The sequence below is a fragment of the Barbus barbus genome (assembly GCF_936440315.1).
Source record: "Barbus barbus genome assembly, chromosome: 4".
Taxonomy (NCBI): Eukaryota; Metazoa; Chordata; class Actinopteri; order Cypriniformes; family Cyprinidae; genus Barbus; species Barbus barbus.
In genome coordinates, this window is record NC_136732.1 from 19067099 (window position 1) to 19080833 (window position 13735).

At 37.8% G+C, this 13735-nt stretch overlaps 1 protein-coding gene across 2 annotated transcripts in view; it reads right to left on the reverse strand.

Annotated features, from left to right (window-relative positions):
• LOC306868710 (protein sidekick-1-like) overlaps nucleotides 1-13735 on the reverse strand; it is a 377664-nt gene that overhangs the window by 123665 nt on the left and 240264 nt on the right. For both annotated transcript variants that reach the window (XM_079415005.1, XM_079415004.1), the window contains exons 6-7: nucleotides 6581-6692; nucleotides 4105-4295 (exon numbers count right to left, since the gene is read on the reverse strand). In XM_079415005.1, coding sequence (XP_079271131.1) covers nucleotides 4105-4295; nucleotides 6581-6692 — 303 coding nt within the window. The remainder of the gene's footprint in view (nucleotides 1-4104; nucleotides 4296-6580; nucleotides 6693-13735) is intronic.

Here is a 13735-nt window from a genome sequence, read left to right on the forward strand (position 1 = left end):
TGTCAACAAAATGAAACAAGAATTTTGAAATGGGCTTTATCCAATGTCTAGATTTCTATTCTGGAAATGTATGCAAATTAGTGCATATTTAACTGGATAATTTCTAATTTTCTTATTTAAGCAAAAACGTTTCAGAAAACTTGCAATGCAAACAATTGTCTTAATGTCCTGTGAAGCAAATTAGTTTTTACCCTAATCACCTGTAGTGTCTTACCTTGTAAGTAAACCAATGATAGTTTGATTTTCCCTAAAAGTATGAAAACTATCACGTTAAAAACATTGTTTTGTTTGCTTGCGCATTCTAATGTGCCTGACGACAGCAACACTCATTCAACCAATGGCATGAGTTTGGGGCGGGGCTATATGTTTTTTGCGTCCAATGGCAGATGAAGAGAGTTGTACAGATATTACACACTATATCATTTAATATTCACTGAAAATTAAATGATATAACATTGATTTGAACTGACATGAGGGTTAATAAAATGTTCATTTTTGGGTAAATGATTCCTTTAATCAGTTATTTAGGAGCTTTAATCATGAAAATCGGGGCGAGAAAGCACATTCATAGATTTATTTTCTATGAGCTATTTCATAGATCTCTTTAATAGTTTTACAAGAAATTAATCTCGTATGATGTACAGCTCAAAAGAGACATTATTGTAGAGATTTATGCTTGAGAGACAGAACTGTGATGTGTGTTTTCTGAGAAAAACTCACAAACCATCAAAAATCTGAAGTGCATCTTTTACCCAAATAAGCAGATGAATAAATGCATACTTAGATCTCGAATATAATTCAGACACCCAAACAGTCACTAAGCTTCTGACTTATGTGCAGCAGCACACTGACAGCCCACATTCATCAATTCACATGCACTCTTGCCCAGTGCAATATATTCCTCCTGTTACGGATCTGTCTGTCTATACATATGTATTGGACTTCACATGGAGCTCAGAACACCTGCCAGCTGGGCTCTCAAATGGACGCCGATGTGAAGTGAAGAGAAGGCATACATATTTAATATGCTGTTTAGCTCAATGGGTTTCCATATATAACTGTACAGAAAAGAGGTGGACAAACTGCATGTACTCAGTATGTGTTAAATATATGCAAAGAGAGGAAAACTGTTGAATGTAGCCTGACACTTAAATAAATCAGAGAAAAACATTAAAGATAAATCATTTAAGAACAGATAACTGAGAAATTGAGAATCTTGTTTTATGTTGCTGTCTCTCGCTAAGAGATGAAGACAAATTTGGGCAATGAATTCAATTTTGGTATACATGGTGCTACAGTAAAAACAAAAAACACACACACACGTTTGTTTTTGTGAAAAGTGGGGACATCCCATAGGCGTAATGGTTTTTATACTGTACAAACTGTGTGTGCTATTGCCCTACACCTAAACTTAGCCCTCACAGGAAACTGTGCATTTCTAATTTCCCCCCCAAAAAAACTCACTCTGTATTGATTTATAAGCATTTTGAAAAGTGTGGACATGGGGCAATGTCCTCATAAGGCACCTTCACCTTGTAATACCTATGTCATGCCTGTGTCATTATACAAATTTATGTCCTCGTTTGTCACAAAAATGCGCGCACACACACACACAACATTTTTAGGTCTTACACTTGCAGTTAAATTACATTATTAAGAACTATTTGTCAGTTAACCTAAATAATGAGCTCTGTGTGCTAATATCAAAATTTGTTCAAAAAATATAACAATTATATGATAAAAAAAAATCGATGTATTATTAAATTATATAATATTATATTTAATATTAATAATTTCTATAAATATTATTATGGTTGTTATTATTACTAATATTATAATCAAAGACATTTGTTTATTTTTTATTTATAATGTAATTGATTAATTATATTCTTATAAAAATCATTATTATAATCGTTTTATAATTATAAATTATAGTAACTTTAAAATATTATGAAAAATATATGTGCACATCATTATTATTATTACTATTATTGTTATTATTATAACATTATATTATTATTATTATTATTATTATTAACACATAAGAGATTATTATTAATGGTATTAAATAATGATTTTCTGTTCTTATAATCTGTTCTTTAATGTTTTGTACAAATTGTTCCTGTACAATATAATATTTTTAAGGAAAAGATAATACTAATACTAATAATACTAATAATAATTATTATTATTTATTTATTTGAAATAAACAATTAAATATGACCACATTAGGTAAAGTAATTTTTGTTGAGGTTGAAATGGCTCCTTAAGGCACCGATCCATTCTCTTAATTTAACAATGGGTTCATGTAACAGAAAATATGTTTGCAGATCCTTCCTTTTTTACTATGCTTGTAACGGGGCGAACGAGACGTGAGGATCCAAGTGCAAGCTTTTATTTATAAACATAGTCAATAGACAGGCAGGGTCAAACAACGACAAACAGATATGGTACGGGCAAGACAAAGAGCAATCCTAGAGCTAGCGAGAGTCGACGATCAGCGAAAAATATCCAACAGGGCAAGGCAGAGAGATAATCCAGGTATATGAGCAGTAGTCTAAGAGAGGTGCAAACAGAGTCCAAATGGCAAGGCAAAGGGGTAAATCCAGGAAACACGGGCAAGAATCAAAACACTAGAAAAGCACAGACTAAAGGCAAGACTATGACAACAAAGTGGGTTCCGTATCGCAGCTAAAACTAGGAGAGTTATAAATGCAGAACAATACTGGAACTAAACAGAAAAACACAGAATGGCTCGGTAAGGCAGCTAACACTAGGGGAGTGATAAACGCAATACAATACTCGGCAGAGAGGAAGAGGAAGTCCATGGTTTATGTAGGGTGTGGGATCAGTGCAATCAGCTGTGTGTCGTCAGTGCAATGGATGATGGGAATGCAATAGTTAGTGTGGTGCAAGAGTCCATGTGGTGAGCGAGTGACCTCTGGTGGTGAGTTAACACAGGGGTTTTCAACCTGTGGGGCGCGCCCCCCCAGGGGGGCGCCAGCACCTGTCAAGGGGGGCGCGAGCATCAATTAATTCAGAGACATTGCCTTGAAGATTTACGAATACGAGCTTTCAAATCTTCAGCCATCCGCTAGGGGGCAATCAGACTCCAGCTGTTAGGCGACAGTGAGAATGGTGTAAAATAATTTACGGTTAGTCATGTCAGAAATCCAACCATTGGCATGTTGTTATCTCAGAAACGGGCTCACCCATCACACTGAATCAGGTAAGCTGGTTATATGTGTATGTTTCTTAATGCTACGCACTGGAAATGCAGCAAACAATATGTGAATGATGTTCGCGCACTTTGGGCTTGCGCGGGGGGGGGGGGGTTCACGAGTGAAATTAGACAAACTTGGGGGGGCGCATGTCCTAAAAGGTTGAAAACCCCTGAGTTAACGGACGTTCATAGACCAGATTCATGACAATGCTGTCCTAAAGAAATGGGTAACACTTTAGAATAGGGAACACTATTAACTATGACTTTTCCCTCAATAAATTCCTAATTTGCTGCTTATTAATAGTTAGTAAAGTAGTTGTTAAGTTTAGGTATTGGGTAGGATTAGGGGTGTAGAATATGGTCATGTAGAATAAGGTATTAATATGTGCTTAAGTAATACTAATAAATGGCTAATATTCTAGTAATATGCATGCTAATAAGCAACTAGTTAAGAGACCCTAAAATAAAGTGTTACCAAGAAATGATAACACCATCATTTATCTCCTTACACGCAAATTATGTGCACTTTCTGTTATTAAGTAAATCAAATGACTTGGAAATAGGTCTGATGGCACTTCAGCGGTATGTATTCAGGATGATCCTAATGTGTGGAATTACAAGGTGATATTCTCATATTGCGCTGTGACCGATAGCTGTAATGCCTGAGGCTCTCCTAAAAGCTCTTAGCTCAGCTAATACAGCGTGTAATTTCAGGTTTTATGCGCAGTAATGTAGTGCTATATCTATCAGAGGGCTATGTTGTTCATCACTCCCCGCTGAGTGGAACCATTAAGACGGTGGATTTTCTCTGCAGACGTGCGGCTGTGAAAGCATTGTGTCGGAGAGAAGAAATTGAGCTTTTATTGGACAAGGTGTTTCACCTGTGATGGAAAGGAAGGCTCTGGCCTCCGCCGGCTTCACGCTGCTGTCCAAAAGTGAGGCTTCGCACACGTACATGCCCACATCGGTACTCGTTGGGTTGATGATGGTCAAGCGCCGGCCAAAGGAGCCCACGCCGCTGGCCACTTCCACGCCATTTCTCCGCCATACCAAACCAAGCTTCTCAACCGGACTGTGGAAAACAACAGGGCAGAAATACAGTGTCTATTGAACTTTGTTGCTGCTAATTTTGCTGATTTAAACATCCCACCAAGGTGACATTATCTAAGGGTTAGGTAACATATGTAAGGTTTTGTCGAAACTGACCCTTCGCAAAGACCCTGTTACTGTTGCTATGTCTAACAAGCCATGCCACTCTAACACTACACACCATGTTGTCACATAGTGAAAAATACATCGCAGAGCAAAGAGGAAATTGAAAACACGCTGACATACAAGACAGAGCAGGTTACTTCTTGTATGACCCTGTTGAAAAACCAGCATAAAGGTATGTTTTGAAGCATGGCAGCTGGATTGAGCTGATTTAAACTGGTCCTTAGTTGGTCCATCTTAAACCAGCTCAAACCAGCTGCCATGGTTCAAAACATACCTAACCAGCATACGCTGGATACTTTCAACAGGGGAAACAAAGTCTCAGCTTTCAAATTTTGTCTTTTCATAACAAATTCAAACAATAAATACTGTTTTGTGGCTCTTTAATGTGTCATGACAGATCGCTGCATTGCCTCAGTTCACGAAATGCACAAAATTCAAAAGATACCTTGTTTCAACTGAAGAAAGACATCAATACACACAATCTTTCAAGTTCAAGTCCAGCGACATTAATCTACTCTCCTGTCTGATTTGTTTGTCAGACAAAATGGCGGATTCAGCGTTATGACTGGTCAAATTGCCTGTCAATCAAACTCCCGGCAAAGAGTCAATTAACCTATCGGTAAGCCCCGCCCCCCTTAGTTACTGTTGCTCCCTCGGACAAACAAACGAAGTTGCTCACTGTCTTACAATGACAGCTGCAGTGTGAAAACCTTGTCCCACAATGTTTTTACACAATTGTGGGCACAGAAGGCCACCAAATGGGAATTAAATATTCCATGGAGGGATTTATAAAATATTTAAAAATAAATATGGTGGGTAACAGGAAGCGAGGGTTTACAGATCTCAATGCAAGCAGGAGAAGTCTCATATTACGGTCGGTCATCACGATCGCGGATGACAACATGCAGGATCAATACTGTTCATGTATCGCAGGGTACGGTTAAATTAATGTACATTTAACCAGTTTAATATGGAGAGGCACTGAAATCTAGACCTTTGTTTATGTGTTTTTGCCCTACACTGTACAAGTCCGCTATTTAGGTTTGTACATTATCATGGACTCACTAACTTTAACTTAGCTAGTTTTAGCCAGAGATACCTTGCTAAAGCACAAGATAACATTAACGTTCTGCTTGAGCAGATGAAAACTGTAACTTAATGAGTGTATGACAACCAGAAAATGAATGGTTTTGTCTTCATTTGTATTGGGGTTGAATATTTAGGGTTTTGTTTGGATTCAGGAAATGTAATAAATTATATTGCCCATCCTCTCAGGATACCTGGAATCAGTGTTACAAGTACCACAGGTACATCGTTTTCCATTTTCGAAGCATAAACCCCATAAAACTGATGCGAGCTTCGGATCTTCCAATGTTTCTCTATGGCGCTGAAACCTAAAGATGTCCAAGTTCTGCTCCCCGTGCAACTGATACTCAACTGCCATTGACTAGTCTGCGTTCGAGGGGAGGGGCTTACCGATAGGTCAATTGTGACAATAATTTAGAAGCGATAGTAGAAGAATTGTCTCTGGCATTCATACACTATTGTTCAAAATCTTGGATCAGTAACATTTAAAAATAAAAATCCTTTTATTCAGCAAGGATGCATTAAATTGATCAAAAGTTTCAACAAAACATTTATAATATTACAAAAGATTTCCATTTCAAATAAATGGTGTTCTTTTTGAGCACCTGATTTCCACAGAAATATTAAGCACAACACTGTTTTCAAGTTTTCAACACTGATAATAACTGAGCAGCAAATCAGCATATTAGACAGATTTTTAAAATATATTAAAATAGAAAACATACATTTTAAATTGTAATAATATTTCTAAATGTTACTGTTTTTACTGTATTTTTGATAAATGCAGCCTTGGTGATCATAAGAGACTTCTTTCAATAACATAGACATCTTGCAAACTGTTATTTATCCATGTTTTTTTTTTCTGGGAAAACATGATCAATGCACTGTAAGTATTACTTTAGCAACTATTATAATCATGGCTTTGAAATGAAGGTTAAATGGAGTAAGACAGTGTGAATATTGATGGCTGTGAACCTGTCAGAGGTAAATGAATATCAAATGAACTGTACTCCTGCTGGGAACAGTGTGTGTCCATATATCCATATCCATACTCACCGCGCATTAGCAACACACTCCAGTGTGGCCTCACTGACCCCGGCCACCACTGTAGTGTTTTGGGGTGGGATTACAATCACTGGAGCTACAGGGTCTGCGGAGGCCTCTGAATCTAAACAGGAGAAAAGGTGATGGGAGAAAAGAGACCTTTAGATCTACAGAACACCTGACTCCAAAATGCTGGTCTTTCAGCCTGGTCAAGTCGATTAAGCTGGTTTTGGTAGTCCCAAAAGTACCTCAAATCCCCACAAACCTATCAAAACAAACCAGCCTAACAGTTTCACCAGCTAGGCAGCTTTAAACAGCTTTCACATAGGAAACATTAAGCGGGCTCTACACTAAATCAGCCAACACGTGTTATGGTATTACAACTCTGAATAAGACAAAAGCCAGAGAGTTGGGCTCTTTATGTTCTATGCTTGCCTGACACAGAATGTTTTAAATAATTAATCTTTTGGCAGTGGTCCTGTAACATGCTCCAAACGGTGGGATCCCTCCCCATCCCCTCGTTCGGCTGTTATGCAAAATCATTCTTGCATGAAAATATGCTTTTTACATTTTTAAAATGACTCAAGCACATCTTTCGTCTAGAACTGAAAAATTAAATACTGCCTATTAAATCAGCTTCATTCTTTCCAGAGGAAAATTTGAGAATATATAAAATATTGAAATCTTATGATAATGAGGATTTAAATAACTAAGTCGAATGCTAGAATCAAGCCTTTGATGTCGAATTTGACGAAATGCATGAAGGAGCTGCTGAACTCTGTCAAAAATGGGAACCTCATGCGCTACTGTAGATGTCCTAAAAGGGACGGGCTGCTCCAATTACAGATAGCATCTGATTTGACTTATTAAATATGTCAAGGACCGTACAGAGGCCATAACGATATATTCATGACGGAGAGAACCAAATGTAACAGTTTAATTGAAAAATTGGCTGAGCTTTAATCTGAATATTGTCAGTGACCTTTAATATTCACAAAAAGAATATTAAAGGTCACTGCTAAAGATTGCAATTCGCTTTATGATTTATGTTTGTACTTTGGGCTACAATTCCAGCAAATATTACAATATTGCAGGCTTGTAGTATTTCTTGACAGAAAAGACAAACTTCTCCATGCCATATAAATAACATGTGGACGTATCCAAATGTTTCAGTGAAACAAAACACTGAAAACATCAATAAATGGCATAAAGTTCGAATTCTTACAAATTGCAAATGTGATGCAGATTTAAGCCAAATCTTGCATCCGGTGAGTGTGTTTCTAATAAGTAAATCTCCAATGGTCTTTTGTGTTGATAACAGCCGAGACCAAAACAGATTGCATGGGGCGGATGGGCCTCCTCCACTCCCTCTGTATTTGCAGATGGGGCAACCCTTAGCAATACATTAAGATATTATTGGAAGACTCATATTTGTTTTTGGAGCAGCGAGAGTGAAAACCCTGTGGTGTGATCATATGTGAGGCACGAAGCATGTTTCAAGGGATCCTCCGGTTGCTTACTTCTGCTTCAATGGATAAGTTGCCTCATCTGTGGCCATGGGAGGCAATAATCTGACTAAATTCATCAGGGATGCGGTAAACAGCACAACTCCCTCTTTTTACCTCATGATGTCCATTGGGCAAGTGAGCCAGACATCAGTTTCTATATTCAAGGGCTTTGGGTTCCTCAACTTCGTCCTTTATCTATGTAAATTATATTAGTTTATGAATATTAGGTTACGTTATCTCCTTTTCTGTGTGTGCTTGTTATCTCTGCTGAGGCTCAAACTCAATTAATTGTATTTGGTCTGTTCCTGGGCTTCTGAATATTTTCTTTGAATAGCTAGCTAAGGGTTTGAATCAAAGTAATTCTCTGCATTACTACAATAGCAATTCACGAGTTCACCCTTACATCTAATCTGATAGCAAATAGTAAGCAAATTTTGGCGTGCTGTCCTGGGGGAGGGCTCTGAGCCCGGAATATGGCCCGAACCCAGAGAACTCCCCCTATCCCTAATATGGGATCCACAAAGGCACACTAAAGGGATAGCTCACCCAAAAATGAAAATTCTGTCATCATTTAAATGATAAATGATGATATAATTTTCCATTGTTGAGCAAACTTTCCCTTTAAGGGGTGTTGAATATATGAAATGTGTATAGTAGGAAAATCTACCACGATCTGCCTCAAGTCTCAACATTCATTATGAATTCATTAAACTGCTTGTAAATCAATTATTTCCCATGAATACCAAAATTCTGATGGTGTCCACAGAGCAGAAACACCATTTAATTGAATTCTAGCTGTAAACTCCAAGACACCTCATACAGAGAACCATGTGTTAAGGACTAAATAAATCAAAGATTGGAGTATGTTTTACAAGAAAAACAATGCAGCCTGCTTAAAAACGCCATGCTTAGTTTGTTGCTGTGAAATTTACTAGCAATTTCTGAGTGTAAATTGTTTCTATTTTTTTTAAATGTACGCAAAGATAAAAGAAGACAAAAACAAATGTTCTCCACTTATGTGGGGTTTGCAACTTTCTAATATAGCTTACCATGTGATCCACGGTACTTCTTGTTCACTGTCCGGCAGCAAAGGCAAAAAGAGAGGACAAATACCAGCCAAAACAGTGAATTTACAGTATGCATGTACTGTATATGCAAAGTGTGATTTACACAAGTGTATGTTATGGCATCAAGCTTTAACCCTAACTTTAAAATGTGAGATCCATGATTGAGCAGTGTTGTTCCAGGACCAATAAAAAAATGAAGCAGCATTTCCCACTTGTGTAAATCATATTAAGGAGTGTTTCTTCAACTATGGGCCATTTTGTCCCTATGGCACACACATTATTTTATTTAATTTGTCCACTAACAGTGTCAAAGTGTACATACGTTTTTTTCCTTCATAAAAGTCCCACCACGTGGTCATTCCCACTGCATCTCACGTGATATAGTGTATTTTATTCTATTCTATGATGGAAATGATGGTGAGGAAGTTAATTATTATTTTTTTTAATAAAATTCTCAACTTCTAAGTCTTTCTAAGAATAATCTTTATTCTTTTAAAATAGAAAAAGTTTTTATGTGATTTTAACAAAAAGAAAAAATTGAAAGAATCTGTCAGTTTTAATTAAATACTCCTGGAACATGGATAAGTGAACAAAGTAAAAAAAAACCACCCATAATCAGCATGGACAAACTATATCATTACTGAAATGTGAAAATAAGATCATAATATAAAACAAGATTTAAAAATGTTCACAGTGACACAATGACAATATTCTATTCTATATTTGGGCCAGTTTTTACAGCAACACATCAACCCTGAGACTCAAATAGTGATAATGTACAAGTACATGACCTACAGTTAATTGCAGCTGAGATGTGGAGGAACACACAGAACAGCCTTTTCAAGGCTGGAGAGAATTGGGCTGAGATGATAAATAGCAGCAGAAGGGTGAAGACGTCCTTGTTTTCCTCCCCTAAATCTGTCGTCGCCTTAATTTACACAACGCCTAATGAATTCCTATGAAGCATGAAAAGGTGATCTGATACCACACTACACACAGACAGAAAAAAAAAATCAAAAGAAAGAAAAACAGCTGGCAGATTGACAGGCAAAAAAGACACTAAAGCTATAAAATATTCAGTGATTCAGGGACTGAGGAATCTTCAAGGCACAAGTAGGAGTTTCTTCAGAAATTATTGTCACACAAACAGGGCCAGATGAGCAAGCCGGGCGTCCGCAGAACACAGCTGAGAAAATATGAGGAAATATGTGCATTTGTAGATAATGCCCGGGAGACAAATATTTGCTTTGTTGTTGCCCGGAAGGTTTAGTATGGATGGCGGATGTCGTGTGTCCCTGTTAACAGAGAGGCAGTACCCCCGCACGCTTAGGACACACATGTAATTTCTAGTAGCGCTCGGGCCTGTGAACGACTGACACCTGGGAAGGAGGTTGGATTGACATAAGGACCCCGAGGGTCTATTAAATGAATCAGCTCTGCATCAAATGGAAGCTTATTCGCATTCTTGTTCCATAATTTATGGTCTACAGAGGTATTTTTCAGTATAAATATTACAAATAACAGAAGACAACATTTCAAATTCGGTTGTGCCATGTGACAGATGCAGCCCCCCCAAAAAAAATCAACATTCCCAAACAAGTGAATAGCAATGGAGTCTGATTCCGTCGCTCTGACCTCATCCTCACCTCGTGCTGACAGCTGATGTGTTACTTCTGATTTTAAGTGCTGTCTCCAGCTTTCTAGTTCTGTGTTAAGGTGAACCGCTGGCAGGTCTTAGCTGGTGAATAAAAACAGAGCTGCGGCTATTCCAGTGCTTGTCAATGGCACACGAGTGGTTCGGTTCCTCGCGGGCTTGTTCTGCTTGTGTTCTGTCACTTGTTTTGCCACATAAGGAGTGGGTGATGGGGTCCGGGTTGCCCCTGAGGCCCTGCAGGCAGAAGCTGGCTCTCAGGTCCTATTTAGACAGACTCCACATAAATGGATTTGAACAGGATCGGTGTCCCAGATTGCTTTGCGTGTGTGAGGGCTTGATTCATATTCATTGTTAATATGTTTGGCATCTCTGCACGGGTAGACCCTGCTGTGGCCTTCACTTTTCCTTTCGCACATCTAACCCTGCAGGCAACGTGCTAACTCATTCAATGTGGCATGTCAAAACGAGTTCCTGAGGGTTGGGACAATCCAGCAAAAAAATGAAAAAAGTTATAAACATTTTTTTTCTATACAAAAACAGTTGACCACCTCTCTCAAGCTCCAGAAACTTCACAAAAATAGCTTGTGTGCTATTTTCTAAGAATAAAATTGAAGTAGTTATAATCGTTAACAAAAACGAAAATGAAAAATAAATGAAAACATTTTCGTTACCTGAAAGAAAAAATCTAGAGTAACTGAGAAAAACTCAAATTAATTGCCATGATTAAAAAACTAAACTAACTAAAAATTTAAATGGCCACAAATTAATTTAACTGAAGCCTTTACATCCTGACTTGATTAAACATGAAAATGCCACTAGAGAGCAAAAACAATAAAATGTGCTTAGAAATTTTAAACCATCAAGTATGGACACAAATAAATTTTAAGTTTTATGTACATGGTATATTATAAAACTTGAAACATCTATTCATTTTCTAATTAAAATTCCATTACACTAGACAGCAAAAACAATAGACTGTGCTTAGATACTTATCACAATCAAATATATATACAGTATATACATATATATAATATAAAATATAATATATAATATATATCATATCAGGAAGCCCTAAAATATAACTAATAAAATAAATACTAAATAAATTCTGAACTCACTCTGAAACCATTACAGGCCTGAAAAGAATGATTTGTTCAGGACTTGCTTGACTCAACCATCTACAACCCGAATTCCGAAAATGTTGGGACATTTTTTAAATTTGAATACAATGAAAACTAAAAGAATGTCAAATCACAAAAGCCAGTTCAAAAGTCATATTTTATTCACAATAGAAAATTTATAGAAATAGAAATTTTACAATTTTATGCATAAAATGAGCTCATTTCAAATAGTGCCTTCCAAAACATGCATTCCAAAACTGCCCATACTGTATGAACTTATGCATCCCCATACCATCAGAGATGCTGGCTTTTGAACTGAACGCTGATAACACGCTGGAAGGTCTCCCTCCTCTTTAGCCCGGAGGACACAGCGTCGTCTGATCATAGAACACTTTTCCTCTTTGAAACAGTCGATTTTAAATTAGCCTTGGCCCACAGGACACGACAGTGCTTCTGGACCATGTTCACATATGGCTTCCTTTTGGCATGATAGAGCTTTAGTTGGCATCTGCAGATGGCACAGCAGATTGTGTTTACCGACAGTGGTTTCTGGAAGTATTCCTGGGCCCATTTAGTAATGTCAATGACAGAATCATGCTGACGAGTGATGCAGTGTCATCTGAAGGCCTAAGTATACTTCGTTTTCGTATGCGTACAGTCGAATGCGTAGCCTTTCAAAGTATACTCCATTTGAATTTGTACGCGAACGCAGGCGTCGACACAAGCGCACTAGAAAGCTTCATCCATGTTCAGTGTGTGCTATATTTATCCCCGTTAAGTCATGACTGATAACAAATATTTTTTAACTCTTTTAAACCAAAGCTGAGCTGTTTTATACCCTCTCGCTCACAAGCGTTCGTCAATGTGAGCGTCTGTTGTTGCAGTCTCCGCTGTTTTGTTGTCGTTGTCCGTCTCTTTAGTTTCATTTCCTACTGTGAAACAATGGCCCGGAACAGTGTTGCCACCATGTGGGAAAACCTGACTACTGCAAAATAACTTCAGTGTGCATGTACGACCTGAGCGTACAAAATACGCGCGGTTACAAAAATCGAGTGGTGTGCGTACAGTACAGTACGCACATACTGTTTTGATGATGCAATTCACATCACGCCCACTGTACGCTGTCCCTCGCTTACACGTAAAAAGTGAAGTATACTTTAGCTTTTAGGGCCCAAAGACCACGGCCATCCAACAAAGGTCTTCGGCCTTGTCCCTTACGCACAGAGATTTCTTCAGTTTCTCTGAATCTTTTGATGATGTTATGCACTGTAGATAATGAGATTTGAAAAGCCTTTGCAATCTGACATTGAGGAACGTTGTTTTTACTGTAAAGTATTCCACAATCTTTTTATGCATTCTTTTCACACTCTGCCTCTCTAAAGCCCGATTCGGACGGTAATTGTTTCTCAGGGGGATGTAACTGTTGGTGACTTTAATGCCATCCGAATCCAGGACGTATGTGTTGTTCTCTCACCACCCCCATAAAAATCCCCGGCCGAATTACCTACTGTTTTTTGACAAACACCAAGGTCGTGTGGTAATTTAATTGCCGTCCGAATCCACATCTCTGAGTTTACGAGAAAAAATCAATTCAAAATTCAGCATTTAAACCCTTTTTGAACACTCCCGAACACCATACGGTAACTGTTGTACTTCGGTGTAATTTGCATATATATTTATTTCTGAAATGCTGTAAAGTATTTAAAATAACAACACTTCATAACTGTTCCACCACAGCGAGTGAGAGCTGAAAGAGAAGAAAAGCACGTAAACATTTGAAATGGGTCTTTATTATGCGATACAAATTTAAAATGTGT